The sequence below is a fragment of the Pantherophis guttatus genome, chromosome 1, assembly GCF_059756535.1.
Source record: "Pantherophis guttatus breed Tessera chromosome 1, ASM5975653v1, whole genome shotgun sequence".
NCBI lineage: Eukaryota > Metazoa > Chordata > Lepidosauria > Squamata > Colubridae > Pantherophis > Pantherophis guttatus.
The window spans coordinates 281988670-282009764 of NC_142063.1; the positions used below are offsets into that span (position 1 = coordinate 281988670).

Consider the following 21095-nt stretch of genomic DNA (forward strand, 5'->3'; position numbering starts at 1 on the left):
TGGTCACTTCAAATAATCTTCTAATTTTTCTTAAAATCCAGAATTTTGCTTTTAAATGAATGTGTATACATGTACATTGGCATATTTTGGTTTATTGGGCATTTAGTTCACTTTTTAGTGCCTATCAAAACTGATAGTAGAAACAGTATTTTAGTAGACACACTATTCTACAGTTAGTCTCAATTTATAACCAATTGTTTAACAACTGTTCAAAGTTATGATGAAGCTGAAAAAAGTGAATTTTGATTGGTTCACAACATCCCTGTGGTTAGTGACCAAAATTTGAGTGCTTGGCAATTGACATGCATTTCTGATGGATAAAATAGCTTCACTGGTTCACCTGAGTGCCATTTGCAAGCTTCCCAGCCACCTTCCAATAAGCAAAGTGAATGGGCGAAACTGAATTTGACTGCAACAAAATGGTTAACTCAAGGTGGTGAACATATCCAACACACCTTCCTCCTCGTGTTTTCCCTACAACAACCCTGTGAGATGGGTTGGGTTGAGAAAAAGTGATTGATCCAGGGTTATTCATAACCAAAGAGGGTTGAAAGGTTTTTTTGTCTTTTGTTTGCAGCGTTGCCATCCAGAACCTAGTAAAAGGATTCCTTCATGGAGTGGGCGTCCGATATGGATGGAAAAAATGGTTCTTTGCCGGGTGAAAGTCCCACATACCTTTGCTGTTCATTCTTACACTCGACCCACCATATGTCAGTACTGCAAGCGATTGCTCAAAGGCCTTTTTCGCCAAGGAATGCAGTGTAAAGGCAAGTGTTTTTTCTGCAAGTTAATGTCAACTATCAAGGCTTTAAAACTTTTTTAACTATAAAATTAAAGCTGAATAAGAAGCTTAAAATGGTATGATGTTCAAGAAACTATATCAATAAGATTACAGAAATTTTATGGAAGGCTCTGTTCCTCTTAACAATTTGCTGTTTGAATATACTGGATACAGTTGATGAATAATATTCTCTTCTGAGTTGAATCATTTGCCTGCAAGAAATTCTTTATTGGTTAGTATCACCTGCTGAAGGTTTAGACTGGGCAAAGTTACGTTTTAAACATATTAGATTCAAAATTAATCCAGTGTGGCTAATGTTATTTATTTTTTAATTAGTCTTTTTTTCTTTCTGACTTGTTTGTCTAAACTCATTGTGATCACAAAAAATATTAGTATTTTCACAAGATGAAAAAAGTTTATGATTTCAAATCCTGGTTAAAATCTAAATATGCATACAGGTGAAACTTGAAAAATTAGAATATTGTGCAAAAGTTCATTTATTTCGGTAATGCAACTTAAAAGGTAAAACTAATATATGAGATAGACTCATTACATGCAAAGCGAGATAGTTCAAACCTTGATTTGTCATACTTTTGATGATTATGGCTTACAGCTCATGAAAACCCCAAATTCACAATCTCAGAAAATTAGTATATTACATGAAATCAATAAAACAAGGATTGTACATAGAACAATATCGGACCTCTGAAAAGTATAAGAATGCATATGTACTCAGTACTTGGTTTGGGCCCCCTTTGCATCAATTACTGCCTCAGTGCGGCATGGCATGGACGCTATCAGCCTGTGGCACTGCTGAGGTGTTATGGAAGACCAGGATGCTTCAATAGCGGCCTTCAGCTCTTCTGCATTGTTCAGTCTCATGTCTCTCATCTTTCTCTTGGCAATGCCCCATAGATTCTCTATGGGGTTCAGGTCAGGCGAGTTTGCTGGCCAATCAAGCATAGTAATCCCATGGTCATTGAACCAGGTTTTGGTACTTTTGACAGTGTGGGCAGGTGCCAAGTCCTGCTAGAAAATGAAGTCAGCATCCCCATAAAGCTCGTCTGCGGAAGGAAGCATGAAGTGCTCCAAAATCTCCTGGTAGACGGCTGCATTGACCCTGGACTTAATGAAACACAGTGGACCAACACCAGCAGATGACATGGCTCCCCAAATCAATACAGACTGTGGAAACTTCACACTGGACTTCAAGCATCTTGCAGTGTGTGCCTCTCCATTCTTCCTCCAGACTCTGGGTCCTTGTTTTCCAAATGAGATGCAAAAGTTGCTCTCATCAGAAAAGAGGACTTTGGACCACTGAGCAACAGACCAGTTCTTTTTTTCTTTAGCTCAGGTAAGACGCTTCTGACGTTGTTTGTTGTTCAGGAGCGGCTTGACAAGAGGAATACGACATTTGGAGCCCATGTCCAGGATCCGTCTGTGTGTGGTGGCTCTTGATGCACTGACTCCAGCCTCAGTCCATTCCTTGTGAAAGTCCCCAACACTTTTGAATGGCCTTTTCCTGACAATCCTCTCCAGGCTGCGGTCATCCCTGCTGCTTGTGCACCTTTTTCTTCCACACTTTTCCCTTCCACATAACTTTCTATTCATGTGCTTTGATACAGCACTTTGGGAACATCCAACTTCTTTTGCAATTACCTTTTGAGGCTTTCCTCCTTATGGAGGGTGTCAATGATGGTTTTCTGCACAACTGTCAGGTCAGCAGACTTTCCTGTGATTGTGATTCCTACTGAACCAGACTCAGAGACCATTTAAAGGCTCAGGAACCCTTTGCAGGTGTTATGGCTTAATTAGCTGATTAGAGTGGGACACTTTGAGCCTAGAATATTGAACCTTTTCACAATATTCTAATTTTCTGAGATTGTGAATTTGGGGTTTTCATGAGCTGTAAGCCATAATCATCAAAAGTATGACAAATCAAGGCTTGAACTATCTCGCTTTGCATATAATGAGTCTATATTAGTTTCACCTTTTAAATTGCATTACTGAAATAAATGAACTTTTGCACTATATTCTAATTTTTCGAGTTTCACCTGTATGCATATTTAGATTTTAACCAGGATTTGAAATCATAAACTTTTTTCATCTTGTGAAAATACTAATATTTTTTGTGATCACAATGAGTTTAGACAAACAAGTCAGAAAGAAAAAAAGACTAATTAAAAAATAAATAACATTAGCCACACATTTTCGAGTTTCACCTGTAATGCCAATGTAAAATACACATAGCACCATGTCTGATGCTGACAAAGTAGACCGAGAATTCACAACTCACTTTCTTAATTGCAGTTTAGATATTGATAATTCAACTTCTGTGCTAGATCTTAGTTTTAAGCTATCTTCTTGGGAGTGCTCCAGCTCTCATCAGTGTCATTCAGTTGGAATGGCTGAATTAAAAGAACCTTGCAATGGTAGTATTGCAACATACAGCTTTATGTGAAAATGCAGCTTTGATCCAAAGAATTATTTGAATTTTCTTACTATTTTAAAAATATGTCCTGAAAATAAATAAAAGTTACTTCAAAAAGAGGCTTCAAAGAGATTATAAAAAAATAATAAATACATAAATAAATAAAAATTTCCCCTTAATTTAGATTGCAGATTTAATTGTCATAAACGCTGTGCCTCTAAAGTACCTAAAGATTGTCTGGGAGAAGTAGTCTTCAATGGAGGTAAGATATGTCTTGTAAGGTATTGCTGGAAACATAACTTTGGGTTATGGCATGCATGCGTGGCTTTTCTTTGCACTTCTTCTCCATGTTCTGCTATTGCTATTAACTATCTAGAGACTGTCAAAACTAGCAGAGTGAAAGAATTTATTCATACAAGTGTTTGTTTGTTTGTTTGTTTTTATTGGATTTATATACCGCCCTACTCCCGAAGGACTCAGGGTGGTGAACAGCCACAGAATAAAACACATAAATACAAAAATTTAAAATAGAATAAAAATGAATTAAATAATTTGGCTGAGACAAATTTAAAATACCCAATAATTTAAAACAAATTAAAATTTACATTAAAAAGGGGAAAAGATTTAGGCCAGGCCAGCTTGATGAAATAAGAAAATCTTGAGTGTATGATGGAAGGTGCGCAGATCCAGGATCCTCCGTATCTCCGGGGGGAGTTCGTTCCAGATCGTAGATGCCCCCACAGAGAAGGCTCTTCCCCTAGGGGCCGCCAGTCGACATTGTTTGGTAGTCCTTGAATTATAACCGTAATGGAATCTGCTCTTTATTGTCACAAATTGTGACTGTCATTAAGTGAGAAACCCATGTGATTACCTGATTTAATAACCTCTATCCCTGGTCTCCCCAGTGTGGGTACCTTAGGGATGGGCAAGGCTCTGGGAGATCTAGTGCTGGCCCAGATCCTCCTGCCTAGTTCTCCCAAGGCCTCCCTCCATGCTCTGTACTCCACTTCCTGCAGACCTTGATCTGGCTTTCCACCCCACTAGGTCCCATACCTTCCTCTCCAGCCCGCTCCCCATCGCTAATCGCACATTTACCTTCTGTACAGCAGGTATCTGGAGTTCCACATCTCATATTGGGGAAGGAGAGCAGGCTGCTCCACCCCCTGCATCCTAGCAGGAGCTCTACAATGACCATAATTTCAAAACTGGGTTGTAAGTAACTTTTGGGAGGTCCGTTTCAACTTTGAACGGTCCCTAAGTGACTGGTTGTAAGTCGAGGACTATCTGAACTACTAGAAGGAAATCAGTTGTACATAAAACATTATTTTTAGCAATGCCTGAAGTTTTAACAGGAGTTAAATGAGAATGAATACTTGTCTAATTCTTTTAAATTGCCCTGAAGAGGAATACTCGCTACAAGTAGTCCTCAAATTATGACCAGCGACTTAGTGACTGTTTAAAGTCATTATGACTCACTCCCAAAAAGTTACTTATGGCCCGCTTTCAAAGTTATGAACCCATACGGTCTTTTGCCATTATGACTGACTACAGGGATGCTGCAGCCATCTACCCATCCCATCCCATTGGGTCCTTCTATCCAAGGGAGATCAGGCCGGTTCTTGTGGGCACGAATCAGCTGGAGTTTGCAAGTCTCCAGCTGCCTTTCTACCCAGAGATCAGGCCACCTGGAATTTGCAAACTTCAGCAAGCAAGGGGACATCAGGCTTATGTAAAGCCGCTGGTGAGATCATCCATGGCTTTGGGGTGGAGTTCCATCAGTATGCTGATGACACCCAGCTGTACATCTCCACCCCAGGCCACCCCAACGATGCCCTTGAAGTGCTGTCCTGGTGCCTGGAGGCCGTGCGGGCCTGGATGGGGAGAAACAGGCTCCGACTCAACCCTTCCAAAACCGAGTGGCTGTGGCTTCCGGCGTCCTGATATAGCCAGCTGGCGCCATCGCTGGTTATTGGGGGCGAGTCATTGGCCCACATGGAGAGGGCTCGCAACTTGGGCGTCCTCCTGGATTCACGACTGTCTTTAGAAGAGCACTTGACGGCTGTGGCCGGGAGGACTTTCTATCAGGTCCGCCTGATACACCAGTTGCGTCCCTTTCTGGATCAGGACTCCCTATGCACGGTCACTCTAGCACTTGTCACCTCCCACCTGGACTACTGCAATGCTGTCTACATGGGGTTCCCCTTGGGGTGCACCCGGAGGCTCCAACTAGTCCAGAATGCGGCCGCGCGGGGGATTATGGGAGCGACGGGACGCTCCCATGTGACACCTCTCCTGCGCGAGCTGCACTGGCTCTCGGTGGTCTTCCGGGTGCGCTTCAAGGTGTTGGTGACCACCTTTAAAGCGCTCCATGGCTTAGGGCCTAGATATTTACGAGACCGCCTTCTGCCACCAATTGCCTCCCACCGGCCAGTACGCTCTCACAGAGAGGGCCTTCTCAGGGTGCCGTCGGCCAAGCAATGTCAGCTGGCGACCCCCAGGGGGAGAGCCTTCTCTGTGGCGGCACCCGCCCTCTGGAACGACCTACCCCCAGAGATACGCAAGATACCGGACCTCCAGACTTTTCGTCAGGCCCTTAAAACTCACTTATTTCATCTAGCCGGGCTGGCTTGATCCCATCCTTTGGTTTTAATTTGAAATTAATTTTAACTGGGTTATTTTAAATTGTGGTCGATATTATTTAATATCTTTTAAACTGTTTTAATTTTTATATGTTGTGTTTTAATTTGGCTGTCCACCGCCCTGAGTCCTGCTGGAGAAGGGCGGTATAAAAATCAAATAAATAAAAAATAAATAAAAATATTTTACATATATACATGTATGCTCTACATTGTCCTGAAGATCAGAGTAGCAAACATTCCTCTATGAACGACAACAACAAAAAGACAAAATGCTGATTGACAACATGCTAATTCTTCTATTTTAGTAGTCACTGACTATCCTTTGCATGATTACAGAATTGGCTCCCCAAACTTAATTTCAATGTAAACATTTGTATAGAATGCTGTCTCATGTCATCTCAATTTGAAATTTCCTAAATATCATTTAGGAAACAGCTAAATTATAGTTTATATGTAGACAGCCTTTTTCCGAAGCAAATTAAAGCACTGTTATCAAATTTACTTTATGTAGCTTGATTTCTGTGGCTCTCTAAAGAGAGAATTGTTTATGTGTGTGTGTATTCATATGGTGTGGGAAGTGAGGACTGCTTATCCTTGGTTACCTGCTATGCTTGAGGCTATAGGAAACCAGATTTAATTTGCATGGGCATTGAACCAGGTATAGAGGGAGTTCTGTTTTCAGATTGTCATCCTGTCCACACCCTTTCCTGGAAAGGTCTGGTCATGGTGTTGCATCAGAGGGGTGAGAGTCACCTGGCACTAGTGATGGAAACTATACTTATGCCAACTTTCCACTAATGGAGAATTGCCCTGTTTCTGGAAGTACCTACATGCATGAGATATTGTTGCAAAACAAAGCTTTGCCCCAAAGTTTCTGCTTGTTCTGTTTCTTGGCTGAGTTTTGGGGATTTTTTCAGAAGCCTAGTATATAAGGATAGATACTTAATTCAGATTGTATGAATGTGATATATTTTTTAATATATTTTGCACATATTAAATTGTAAAATTGTGAATTTAAAAATATTTTGTTGTTTTGGGAAGAAGAACCAGCTAGCCCAAGCCAAGATACCGATATGCCAATGGAGGTTGATAGCAGTGAAATGAATAGTGAAGTTGGGAGAGGATTGGATGATGTGGAAGAACCATCTCCTCCAGAAGACAAAATGTTTTTTATGGATCCAGCAGATCTTGATGGAGACAAAGATGAAGAGGCTGTAAAAACTATCAGGTTGGTGAAATCAAGGCATTGCACTTGGGATACACATATAACACACCCTTGCACATCATCCACTGCTTCCAGGTTTCTAATTCTGATATTAAAGACAATATATTGTGCAATTTACACTTTTGTTTATATGGTTTTTGACCAATAAGGAGGATCTAAAAATAATTCATTAAGAGAAGCAATATGAAAATATAAGAGACATGAAAAATAATTTGTTTTACTTGGTAAACCATGGAAAATGTGGCCTGAATTTATATGACAATTTTACTATGCTCATTTCAGTTCAAACTCATTCCTCATGCAAGTAAATTAATTTGGAAGAAAATGTAAGGAATCAGTTTTTACAATGAATGTATGTCTTGTTAAGTCAGGTTAAAGGAGCATAGATGCAAATCGAAAAAAAGCTTTTTGTACTCTTTATACGTGTGTACAAGTTGCAATGCAACTAATTTGCTCTAAAATTATTATTAAAAAGGTAGAGGAGCAAGTGTAGTTCATGGAACAAGACTGTACTTGGATAAGTTGTTCATTTATAATTCATTACATGGCCATATAAAAGGAATACCTTGAAATTTATTCCAAATTATACAGTAGTAATATTGAAAACTAATTTTTCAGAATTACGTTGTGAAAACTAAGTTTGTAAGTTGATTTCTATAACATTCGCTAAAGTACTATCTCTTCATCTAAAATAAAAGTTCCTTTTATCTGCTGTGTGTTTTAAATCCTGTCCATGTATAAGTAGGGCTTGGCTTGAATAAACAGAACAGAATGCTCTCCTGCCGTGAATGTAGAAATGGAAGGTGACCTCTAGGTCTCATGTAGAATAGGCCTTTATAGTGCTTGTTTTGCCATGCAAAGGGAAGTTGAATGCAAGAGAATTATTTTCATTTATACAGGAGTTCTGCCTTTTTACTGCATTTTTGGATTTAGTGTAAATCCTTTAATTTGACTAGAAAATTTTGTAATCTAGTTTATATCCCTTTTGGGAATAAAAATGGTACTTAACTACTGTTTTTATCCTAGCAAGATATTTTAACTGTTTTGATCATATAATGCAAAGATGTCCAATATTGGAAATAGAAAAGAGGTCTTCAGGTCATGGGGAAGCTTTTCCAGATTGCACAAAGTAGCCTAAGAGATTGCTTGTACACTCATTCCAAGCAAATGGCTGATGAAATAGATGCAATGAATGATCAGAGAGAGGCTTCCAGCCCAACATGCTAGGTAGCAGACTATAGAAGATCATTATTTAGGCATCAGTGGTGCCTGCTGCACCGCTGGGATGATAAATGATTGTGCAATTTCTTCTTCTTCAACAGCCCATCCACAAGCAATAACATTCCATTAATGAGAGTTGTACAGTCGGTCAAACACACAAAGAGGAAGAGCAGTACAATGGTAAAAGAAGGATGGATGGTTCACTACACAAGTCGAGACAACCTGGTAAGTAATTTAGCTCTCTTCTTGGTGAAAAACTTTGATTTCCAAGTGCAGGACATTTTGTATTCCATTCAAGAAATGGAACTATTTAGCTGCTTTCCTACAGAAAGATAAAACTGAAAGGCAAGATGGAAAAATACAATATTACAAATGGAGACCAATGTGGATCTCCCCATCAAATTCTGTGAATAAGATAAGGTGATGACACAGAAAAGTTTTGTATTTAATCATCTCTTGAGGTACGGTGGCTCAGTGGCTTAATGACAGTGGAGATTATTTTTGCTCTGGCGGTTTGATTCCTAGCACTGCGTTGTGGGTAAGTTCCCGTCATTTGCCTCAGGTTCTGCCCATCTAGCAGTTTGAAAGCATGTTATAGCAAGTAGATGAGTAGGTACCACTTCAGTGGGAAGATGAGCCAGTCCTTTGTGCAGATGGTCAGAACCCTGCTGGTGCAGAACCTTTCCTGATGCAATGCCTGTTTGTCAGGTGACTTTGGCAGAGGGAGAAGGCTCTGGATGACGCTCCTAGATGCTGTTTATATTTCTTTCTAGTGTGAAACTAACTCATCCCCTGAGGTGCATCTTGGAAAGCATGCGAGCGTGAATTGAATGGGCAGTCTTATGCAGCAAATAATTACTCTGTATTAGCATTATACTCTCCTGGCTAATGTGACATCACCATACACTAAATAAATAATAATCCTGAGGCATATAATGGCTTTCTTGTATTACATAAAGACTTTTGCAAAGCATTGTGACCATGATGCAGATACCTAATTCTGTGCCTTGGATTAAGAATTGGGTTTAGCTCCTTGTGCCAGAAAATGGCATAGCCAATATAAGGAAATTGTTTAAATTCTGTGTTCATTTAATAATTATTTTCTACAGCAGTTCCAGAATGTTTAAGAATGTTTCGTTTAGGAATGTTGTAACACAGATGATAATTTTTGATAAAAAGATCCAAACACAGGCAGGATTATTGAAACCTTTGAAATTGGTTCAAGTAAATAGTGTCTATATATAGTTTATATGCTGCATATATAAATGTACATAAAGTATATATTTAGCTGCTAAGAGTTTGATTTTAAGATGGGCAGCTATACAAAAGAAATGAAACGTTGCTTCCTAAACAGTAATTGTACTTTGTTGCAGAGAAAAAGGCATTACTGGAGATTAGACAGTAAAAGTCTTACGCTATTTCAAAATGAATCTGGGACAAAATATTACAAGGTAAAAGATTATCCAAATCTCATCTCCTCTTTAAAATGCTATTTGCCTATTATCATTTCATTTTAATTGCTTTCTGCTAGATGATGTATGATTTAAAACTGTTAATATGTCATTGATGTATTTATAATGAGATGTAGTTTTATAGTTTTTCTCTGGTGAACTACTTTCTGTTGTGATTGTGCATTACATATTATAATTTATATAGTTATAATCTGATAGAAAGAAATGAGGAAATACTGGCAGTTCTTGACTTACAACAGTCTGTTTAGAGAGCGTTCAAGCTTACAACGGCACTGAAAAAAGTGACTTATGATCATTTTCACACTTACGGCTGTTGCAGGATCCCTGTGGTCATGTATCAAAATACAAATGCTTGGCAACTGACTCATATTTATGATGGTTGCAGTGTCTGGGGTCATGTGATCACCTTTTGCAACTTTACGACAAACAACATTAACTCGACAACCATGTTACTAACTTAACAACTGCAGTGATTCACTTAACTGTGGCAAGAAAGGTTGTAAATACATACAGCTAGTCCTTGACTTGTTATCATTTGTTTAATGATTGTTTGAAATTACGATGGCATTGAAAAGATGACTTATGACTAGTCCTCATACTTATGACTGTTGCAGCATCCCCACAGTCACATAATCAGAATTTGAGCATTTGGCAACCAGCATGTATTTACAATAATTGCAGCATCTAAGATCAGATAATCTTTATTGTCATTTTTTAGTGTGGGTACGCTGGCACATATTAAAAATAAAATTCTGTTGCCTGCTCTCAAAAGTGTACCCATACATAACACACACATATCTATATCTATATCTCTATATCTATATCTATCTCTATATCTATATCTATATCTATATCTATATCTATATCTATATCTATATCTATATCTATATCTATAATCTATCTATCTATCTATCTATCTATCTATCTATCTATCTATCTATCTATACACATACATACATACGCAAGCACGCACACACATACACATACATACACATATGTATATACCTGCGCCCTAGCATAATACTGTATGGAATAAAACTGGCTGAATCTGGATGTTCTGGATACTATGAAGCCTCTTCTTAGAAGTTAACAAGGAAAACAGGTTGTGAAGAGGATGTGTAGTATCCCAGACAATCCTGTGGACCCTGCTCAAGCAATGCTTATACTGTATGCTATGTCCTGAATAGAAGGGAGTGAATTGCCAATAATCTTTTCTGCCATCCTCACCACTCTCTGCACTGCCTTCCTGTCTGAAACAGTAAAGCTTCCAAATCAGACTGTAACGCAGTATGACAGGATGATCCCGATTGTCCCTCTATAGAAAGTGGTAAGGACAGGGGAAGGAAAATGTACTTTTCTCATGCGATGCAGAAAATGCAGCCGCTACTATGTCCACTTCACCAGTGTCTCACTATTGAGCGACCAAGCCAGTTTACTCATTAGCTGCACACCTAGAAATTTGATGCTCCTAGCCATCTACACAGGTGAATCATTTATACACAACAGTCATGGGTCAACAGCGGACTTAGGATGCAGCCCTGAGGAGAACCTGCGCTCAAGAAAATGGTGTTAGAAATATTAGTCCCAATTTGCACATACTGGGGCCTGTCAATAAGTAAATCAAGAATCTAGTTGCACAAAGGAGTATTAAAGCCTAAGAGGCCCAGTTTGTCTATTAGATGCTGAGGAACGATTGTATTAAATGCTGAACTGAAGTTGACAAACAGCATTCGAACATCAGAGTTTCTTTCCTCTACGTGTGCCAAGCTCAGATGGAGAACAGAAGAAATAGTATCTTCTGTGGAGTGATTTGGACAATAAGCAAACTGAAGTGAGTCAAATGCTGGAGGGAGGCTAGATACAATAATGTCCTTTATTAGCCTTTCAAAACATTTCATAATGAATGGATGTAAGTGCAATGTTAAGATTCGTAATTGTAGGCTTTTTTTGGCACTGGCAAAATAATGGCTGTCTTAAAACACGATGGGACCACTGCCTGCTACAATGAAAGATTGAAAATATCTGTAAGAACAGAAGACAACTCATCCGCACATTCCCTAAGAACATGCCCGGGGATAGTATCTGGGCCTGCTGCCTTCTGAATGTTAACTTTCTGCAGTGTCCTCCAGACTGAGGTAACATCAAAGCTAAGCACTTGCTCGTTAGAATGGGGCACAGCTTTCTTTGCAGGGTGCTATTTGATGCCTCGAATCTTCCAAAAAATGAATTCAGCTCGTTTAAAAAGTCTGTGTCACCATTGCATCTCAATGGAGCCACCTTATAATCTGTAATGGCCTGGATCTTTGCCACATACATACGCCTGGAGTTCATTGGGTCCTGAAAAAAGTTCTCAACTTTCTGACAATGGGCTTGCTTTGCTCTTTTTATGGCACTTTTCAAATTAGCTCTGGCTGTTCTAAGTTCCAACTTAGATTTTGCCGGATTTAAAAGTTCCAGCATATCTCCAGATTTCAGCATCATGAGAATCTTATATGTCAACCATAGTTTTTCATTAGCCCTCACAACAATGTTTTTAAGGACACAGACATCCTCAATGCACTTTTGAATATATGCAGACACAGTGTGGCATACTCCTCTAAGTATGTTGGTTATATGTTGCCGCTTCTTTAAACATGCCCCAATCTCTGCACGAAAAGCAATTTTGTAATGCTTCTATTGCTCCCTCTGTCCAAACCCTCATCTGCTTCACTGCAGGTTTTTCTGAGTATTAAGGGTTTATATGCTGGAACAAGCAGCACTGAGACATGTCAGAAGAGCCTAGGTGAGGACGGAGAATAGCTTTGAATGCATTCTTAATGTTAGAATATGTTAGAATCTGACAATTTTTTCAGTGCCATTGTAATTTTGAATGGTCACTAAACGTATTGTGGTAAGTTGAGGACTACCTGTAATAGATCAGATGTTACCGAATAATTTGCTAAAGAATTAAAATAGGATCTTATACTATAGTGTAACCTCAAAAGTGAAAAATAATTTCAATATATAGCTCAGGGTTAAGCAAACTGGCACACTGGATGCTGGGAACTTCAAAGGTAATTAAACTTTACAGGCTGCATAAGAGAATTTCAAAAGGCCATTCACTGGATATATTAATCTAGGGAAAAAATACCATTTAGATTTTTAACAAGACATAACTTCATTGGTTTGGCTTCCTGAGATGTTTGTGGCTTCCTTGGAAGTATGAATAAGGAACTGGAATAAGTGTACTTACTGAAATGTTCTTAGCTGAGTGCATTAATATTTACCTTTTCTCAGTGCAGTCAGTTGTACTGTTGCGTATTCTTACAAAGAGGTCTCCCTGTTAGAGTTTTAATATTCTATATTTTCTGCAGGAGATTCCACTTTCTGAAATTCTTCAGGTGACTCAGCCACGGGATTTCTCAAATATGGTGCAAGGCAGCAATCCTCACTGTTTTGAAATAATAACTGACACAATGATATACTTCGTTGGAGAGAACAATGGCAGCAGTCACCATAACCCTGTTTTGGCTGCTACTGGAGTTGGATTGGATGTCGCCCAGAGCTGGGAGAAAGCTATTCGTCAGGCTTTAATGCCAGTCACACCTGAGACCAGCACTTGCATTACTACAGGACAAGGAAAAGATCACAGTAAGGGCTGAAAAAGGCTTCATGATGATCTGCTAAATGACAAAGTACTGTCTTTAATATTGTGGGTCTCTTTCCTAGTATGCAAAACTTAATTAATGGCATTGTTTTATATGTAGTAGTTTGAGTTACATCACAAGTACCAACCAATTTATTACCCTTTTTTAAAAAGTACATTCTTAAGGCATTCAGTAAGAAGCAATACTTTGAGAAGAAGTGTTTAGTGGCTCTTTTGCACAATATGGAACAATTTACCATTACTGTCATCTAAACTTTATCCTGAAAAGATGCTGCTTGGCATTGCTTTCTTCATAGTTTCAATTTATCTCACCAAGAGCTATAAAACCTTCAGTTCATATTTCATATATTTAGATTCATAATTTAAATTAGATTGGCAATTTTTACCATAAGGCATCAGATAACTTAATTATTGTCCTACCAATAGTGTCCTAGCAATGACTTGATAATTTTACATGTAATTACTACAGTCTTCATTCAAACATGAAACTTTATGGAACACCATGTGAGTAATATCATGTTTAAAAGAGGGATTATATGTTTTTTCATTGCAGAAGAATTATGTGTCAGCATTTCTGTTTCAAATTGCCAGATCCAAGAAAATGTGGTAAGTCAACAAAATAAAAACAAAACATATTCTTCTAATCATTCAGTATTAATTGCCCCTTGATGGATATTTTATATTGAAATCAAGGATGTTGGAAATGTAAAGGAGCAAGTTGTTCACTTTTTAAAAATAGCCTAACATGCTATTTATTAAAAAAAAGATTGTTATGCATTTTAATAACAAAAACATACAATGAGAAATTTTGTATATGTACATTTCCTCAAGTGCAATTTGCATGAATTGGATTAAATATACAAGTATTCAAACTTCAGATATCAAAAGCAATATGTTATTGCATGCTTGAGCAGGTCTTTTACAATAATTCATCTTCAGAATCTCTGACACAGCTCTTCTCTCTTTTAACTGTGTGACATGTATCTGACATTCAAATTTCTGCTATGGTGTCATTTTATCAAGTGAGTGAACCTAATATTTGCTTTCTTCTGTCTATATCTTTTTCATAGGATATAAGTTCAGTGTATCAGATCTTTGCTGATGAGGTACTTGGTTCTGGTCAATTTGGAATTGTGTATGGAGGTAAGTTTGAATAAATATTACAGCACGTGAAATATTTTGTCTGTACGGTTGATATATAAAACAGACTTGCTCCTTCTTATTAATGGAAATATATGGTTATAGAAGTAATGTACTAATGGTGCAAGATTAATGATGTGTGATATACAGGATAGCAAAGATAGAAATTCAGTTCCAACTGTCTAAAAAATGATGGGAAAATGCTGGAGAACTTCTGCCAGTGACTTTAGGCTCCTTTTTCCCCAATCTGGAACTTTAAAATCATTAAGACTATATTTCCCAAAATTGGGAAGTGAAGTTTTAACACTTATGAGGGCCACAGATTGAAGAAGGCAGTTGTATATTTCACAAACTATTTGGGCATGATATAAAACAGTTTCTTTAACATGATATCTTTTCATGGTTTCATTTTAGTAGATTCCACATTACAACTCATTTCTGATGCCATAAAACAGGTCTTTTTCATAAATTTAGTAAACTGATTCTTTGGCAGCTCTGCTAATCCCTAAAGTGCTACTTTTGTTCTTAGAAATATATATCTGATCATGAGTTTTATTTCCATATAATTAGCGGTGTCTTGTATAGTTGCCTTTTACTGGAGTGATAAAGTATCTCTCATCTACATTAAAATATTTAAGGAAGCTACTGTTTCTGCTGTCAATTGTCTTTCATAGCTTGTGTACCCTAGTTTGTTATAGATCCAGCAGTACTGAATAAGGAACTTCAGATGAGGTCTGGGCCTCTAAAATAGTAGCTGTATAAGTTACTTGATATCACTTTGTTTAACATTTTCTGCGCCTACTGTGAATATTTTGTATACTCAATAGAATAATTAGGTATTATAATGTTATAACAGGCATTTCTTTGTTCATAGATCCCAATATCCTATAGAATTGTATATAAAGCAGTTATTGAAAACTTAGATCAATGTGAAAAGTACATTTGAAAATGAATAAAGTGCCTTTCCATTTAGCTAAAATACATTTGTTAAATGGGATATATACCCGTATTTATAAAATAGTATACTAGTATATCTTCCAAAATGTGTACAGTTGGACTTCTAATGGACTAAGAGAAACATTTTAAATATTGTCTTCTCAACTTTAATGTCTATGGAGATTCTCAGTCATCCAGGTCATGGTTGTCCCAATTCCCTCTTTTGTCCCTCTTTTTTTTCAAGAGGCAACTGGACTTTCTATTTTTTCTTTGAAGACATTGAAGAAGAGCTGAAGAAGCTTCTTAGATGAGAAGCGAAACGTCTTCAAAGAAAAACCAGAAAGTCCAGTTGCCTCTTGAAAAAAAAAAAGCACCTTTGGGATCTCAATTTGAATATGTAAGAGTTTGTGATGCATATAACAGCCTTAAGCAGAAAGTTCAGGAACAGGTTTTACATTATATGGACACTCCATAGGCCACACAGGCATATCTAGCCCTATTTTTGTATCTCCTGCCCCTGAATTCCTGGGATAGTGCTGCTGATATTTGGAATCAAAAGAATAATTTTTGGTTTAATGATTTCCAAGTCTTTCATTCTTTTTTAGTACAATTTTACCAGAGATGTGTTAAGTTTCTGGAAGTTTAACAAGTCTATTTAATGACAATTTAAACCTGTGTAATGAAAAGAATTGTGGGTGCTTCAACACTGGAGATTTTAAAGAAGAAATCAAACAACCACATACAGGTTTCCTGCTTGAGCAAGGGGATTGGACTAGAAGATCTCCAAGGTCCCTTCCAACATTGTTATTCTGTTAAATCCATTAAATACATCAACACTGCCTCTTTGTGCAAGACTACCTGAGACACTTCCCCTTTCTCTTTGTATTTGTGCAGGTAAACATAGAAAGACTGGAAGGGATGTGGCAATTAAAGTCATTGATAAAATGAGATTCCCTACAAAACAAGAAAGCCAGCTCCGCAACGAAGTGGCTATTTTGCAGGTACAAAAATGATGTAAAACTGCATCACAGTGTGTTTTTTTTAAAATTAGAAATTGTGAGTGTATAATAAGCATCTATGTTGAGGTGCAATTTCTTGTGGCTTTTTTTTTTGGTGTATTTCTTTATTCCTGTTAGATTACCTTTTGACCTGCTAAACAAAGGAACCTTTATCCTAAGTATTACAAAGGATTGCCTGAGTGCTTTTGAAATAGTAAAGCATAGAATGGTTTTCTTTTGTCTGAATACTATCTGTAATGAAGCCTTCCTGAGTTTATTCATTTGATATTTTGTCTGAGTCAGCACTATATATTTCCTTAGAATTTGCATCACCCTGGGATTGTAAACCTGGAATGTATGTTTGAAACTCCTGAAAGGGTTTTTGTTGTGATGGAAAAACTTCATGGTGATATGTTAGAAATGATTCTTTCCAGTGAGAAAAGTCGGCTTCCAGAAAGAATCACCAAGTTCATGGTCACTCAGGTGAGTCTTTTGTTTTCAATTGTATGTTCTCTTCCCTAGTGAGAGAACCTTCTCTATTGTGGCCTGTCTTTGGGGAAAGTCCAAGAATGATGGGTATACAGGTAGTCCTTAGAAACAGTTCTTAGTGACTTAGAAACAGTTCATTTAATGACCATTCAAAGTTACAATGACAATTTTTCACACTTAATGAACATTGTAGCATCCCCATGATGCTACATGATCAAAATTCAGATGCTTGGGAACTAACTTGCATGTATGACCCCCATAGTGTCCAGGGGTCATGATCACCTTTGGCAACCTTCTGACAAGCAAAGTCAATGGGGAAGCCAGATTTACTTAACAACTGTGTGACTAACAACTATAGTGATTCACTTAACAACTGTAGCAAGAAAGGTCGTAAAATGGGGCAAAATTCACTTAACAACTGCCTCACTTAGCAAGAAAAAAATTGGGCTCAATTATGGTCATAAGTTGAGGACTACATATATACTCTCTTTGAGTGGCCTTACTCCTGACTGTTTTTTAAAAAAATGATGCCAGGTTTTAGTTTACAATCATACCATTGCTGTTTTCAATACTTTGTGTTGCTTATATAATCACTTTATTTGCTTTAGGCTAAAAATGTTTATTTTTAAAAATTGAATCAAGGAAGCTTTAATTTGAAAAGATGTATGCAAATATAACAATAATTCTGTTGTATATGACGAAAACATTATCTAAAGCATAGTAAAGAGACGATTTTATACTTAGCAAACTTCATTCTTGATTTAAAAAGCATATCTTATCTTTATACAGCATTTGCTGAATATTAAATGCATATAGCGTGTTTTAGACAAATATATGTGAAACAAAGTCACTTTTACTTCCAAGAAAAATTACAGTGTGTGCAGGTAATTCTAATTGGGGATTAATATCCTAATATTGTATTCATTGTGTACTTAATAGGAATGGTAAGAGATTGAGATTTCATGCCATTATGAAGAAATAATTCACCTATCAGTTACATTTGGAAGTAGCTGAATGTAACTGGCTGAATAATAATGCTGTCTCTTTGGGAAACTGGATTAGAGCCCATCCCCTCAATTCTTTTTTTTTTTTAATTGAAGGGTAGAATTCTAGAAGTATTCCAACAAAAGAGTGCATTTGCTTTAAGACAAATATTGAATTGAAGCATAGTCTCCTGGACTTGTAATGTCTGTTGGATTCTTGGTACAGAACTGATTTTGAAAATACTGTTTCCCTTTTTTTAAAGATACTTGTTGCTTTGAGGAACTTACATTTCAAAAATATAGTGCACTGTGATTTAAAGCCTGAAAATGTACTATTAGCATCAGCAGAACCATTTCCTCAGGTGGGTAAAGAAATAAGTATTCTTTGTATAGCTGACTGTTGTGGAAGAGGAAATCTAGAATAAGATTTAACCTCTTTTCTTAAACTTTCTCTTTTTTTTTAATGATTGACAAAATTATTATTTACAGCTAGAATATTTTTTCCTCTAATTTAGCTATATTTGATTTGGGAAAAAAACCTTACATTATAGTACTTTTCCTGGACTAATGTGCTCATCCTCCAATAGAATTGGAAAAAAAATAGAGTTAATTTAGAGTTATACTTAATAAAGTATAACTAATGCAAAGAAACTGTTATAACTTGCTAACTATATTGACCATATTTCATGTTTGTAAACACTCCATACACCCTATCTGATTTTTTAAAATCAGCCATGATAGTTTGTTTTTAAGCTAACTGCATAGTAACTTAAGTAAAGAATATTTGTTTTACAGGTAAAGCTGTGTGATTTTGGTTTTGCACGCATTATTGGGGAAAAATCTTTTAGGAGGTCTGTAGTAGGAACTCCAGCTTATCTTGCCCCAGAAGTACTTAGGAGTAAAGGCTACAATAGATCGCTGGATATGTGGTCTGTGGGTGTCATCATCTATGTGAGCTTAAGTGGCACATTTCCATTTAATGAAGATGAAGACATAAATGATCAGATTCAAAATGCAGCATTTATGTATCCACCAAATCCTTGGAAGGAAATATCTAATGAAGGTAAATATCATTAGAAAACTTATATTTCATGTTTTCTGCATATTAGTAAAATCTATGGCATTTAATTGGAATATGGCAATTACATGACAGTAAATTAGATGAGTCAGTGACTACTTTTTGGGAAGCATTCGGAATCATTTTCCTGTGACTTGAGTAAAAGGAAAATAAAGCTTTTATTCTAAAATAGTAAGCTGCCCACTTAATGAGTTAAAGCCTGATGTGTACTGTAATTAATAGGACTTTTCTTGAACTTCTTAAAACTTCTCAAGCTTTGCTATTATGAGGCAGCATATTCTGGGCTTTGCCAGCTATAGAAAAGGAAGGAGATTTAATTACTGATGAAGCTCCATACTGTAGTCTGCTCCCTGTGAAAAAAATGTTTTTTAATTACAGTGTGTTTAAGTAGACGTAATATATCTATTTTCAAAGCTACTCTTCAAGAGCATTCAGAACAGTGGTGGGTTGCTACCGGTTTGCCCCAGATCGGGCGAACCGGTAGCGGTGGCAGCAGGAGGCTCCACCCACCTACCCAGACGTCACACACGCGGTCATGAGCAAACCAGTAGCGACGGGATTTGCAAACCACTACTGATTCAGAAGCTTCAAATGGTGCAGAGTATGGCAGTGAGAGCTTTGGGGCTTCTAGAATGGCCCATATTACACTCCTGTTCCGCAAGCTGCACTGCCTACTGGTTTGCTTTGGGGTGCAATTCAAGGTGTTGATTATTACCATTTGTTGTGGCCCACCAGCAGCCTGCGTGGATCGTGGCTGATCCTGACGAGGAGGCTGGTGTGGTGTCGCGCTAGCAGCTGGCACAGCTGGCGCTCGCGTCGGACAACGAGGAGGCTGAAGAGGATGTGGTGCCAGAGGCAGAGACTCAGCCAGGGCCTTCAGAACCTCCAGAGGCTCCTTCAAGTGGAGATAGCGAAGTGGAGGAGCCTCTCCTCAATGCTCAAGCACGCAGGGCTGCCAGAAGGCAGGAGTGGCTACTCAAGAGGGGGTCTCCTCGAGAGTAAGGCTTGAGGATAATTAGCCACTCCCTTAGCCTATTTAAGTCACACACTGTTAGTAAGTTTCTTGCTAGAAACAACTTATAATTATCGTCACAGCATTTTTGGAAAAGACTTATCGTATCTTGCTTTCTGGGCTGGTTGCCAACCTTTGCCGGATTTTGGTTTATTCTTGCTACTTTATAAATTTGATAAGGACTGTTGGTGTGTGTCAATATCCTCGGGAATCTGGAGCTGGGGCAGAACACCATTAAAGCCTTACATGGCATGGGTTCAGGTTAGTTGAGGAACCATCTCACCCCAATGGGACAGACTCACCCCATCCATGTGGACAGAAGAGGTATGCTGTGGATCCTGTCGGTCAAGAATTGCAGCTGGCAAGATCCAGGATCCCCTTCTCTGCCATGGCACTGCCATTGGAAGATCTTGCCCTTCCTAACCTTCCATAAGTCCCCCAAAATCTGGCTCTGGCAGTTGGCCTGGGTTCCCAATGGAGGAATGTCACACTGAAGATTGATTCCACCTGCCCCCTGCACACCCTGCTCCCTCTCCTACCATCTTTTAATTATAATTTTATATTCTTTGAATATGTATGGTTTTACTGCTTTTAATGCTGTAAGCTGCCCAGAGTTGCCATGTGGTGAGATGAGTGGCAAATTTAATAAATAAGCCTAAAACACTAATACTAAACATATATTTCCTCAAAAGCTTTTTTGGTTTGTAGACTTATAATGTACTATATTTCTCTGTTTTGAGTATGCTATATTGCTATTAGGCACATTTAATTCTGATGCTGTGTATGAATTGGCTTCTTGGTTCTTTTTTTAGTTCAACTGCATACTTTTTACAGACTTTAATGATAGAAACTTGAAGGGGGTGCTGAAACCCCTAAAGCTTGTATGGAATGCCTGCAATGAAAATTAGGAAATAGACAAAGCATCAAATAAGTAATTAGAGGATTTCTACTTTTAAGAAACAGTCTAACTTGGTTTCTAATTAAAGAATCTTGGTGTTTATTTAGAGGTAGATGACCTCCTTTATGATTGTCAATTTTTTTTAA

At 37.8% G+C, this 21095-nt stretch overlaps 1 protein-coding gene across 13 annotated transcripts in view; it reads left to right on the forward strand.

Annotated features, from left to right (window-relative positions):
* The window catches only part of PRKD3 (protein kinase D3), a 61509-nt gene that overhangs the window by 36673 nt on the left and 3741 nt on the right, over positions 1-21095 (forward strand). For 8 of the 13 annotated variants that reach the window (XM_060692403.2, XM_060692404.2, XM_060692411.2 and 5 more), the window contains 12 exons: positions 578-767; positions 3397-3474; positions 6893-7079; positions 8399-8522; positions 9671-9748; positions 13123-13399; positions 13969-14021; positions 14486-14558; positions 16386-16492; positions 16811-16972; positions 18225-18323; positions 18757-19024. In XM_060692403.2, the coding sequence (XP_060548386.1) occupies positions 578-767; positions 3397-3474; positions 6893-7079; positions 8399-8522; positions 9671-9748; positions 13123-13399; positions 13969-14021; positions 14486-14558; positions 16386-16492; positions 16811-16972; positions 18225-18323; positions 18757-19024 (1696 nt within the window). The remainder of the gene's footprint in view (positions 1-577; positions 768-3396; positions 3475-6892; positions 7080-8398; positions 8523-9670; positions 9749-13122; positions 13400-13968; positions 14022-14485; positions 14559-16385; positions 16493-16810; positions 16973-18224; positions 18324-18756; positions 19025-21095) is intronic. The other 5 variants (XM_087883023.1, XM_087883021.1, XM_087883022.1 and 2 more) reach the window with 1 other exon arrangement.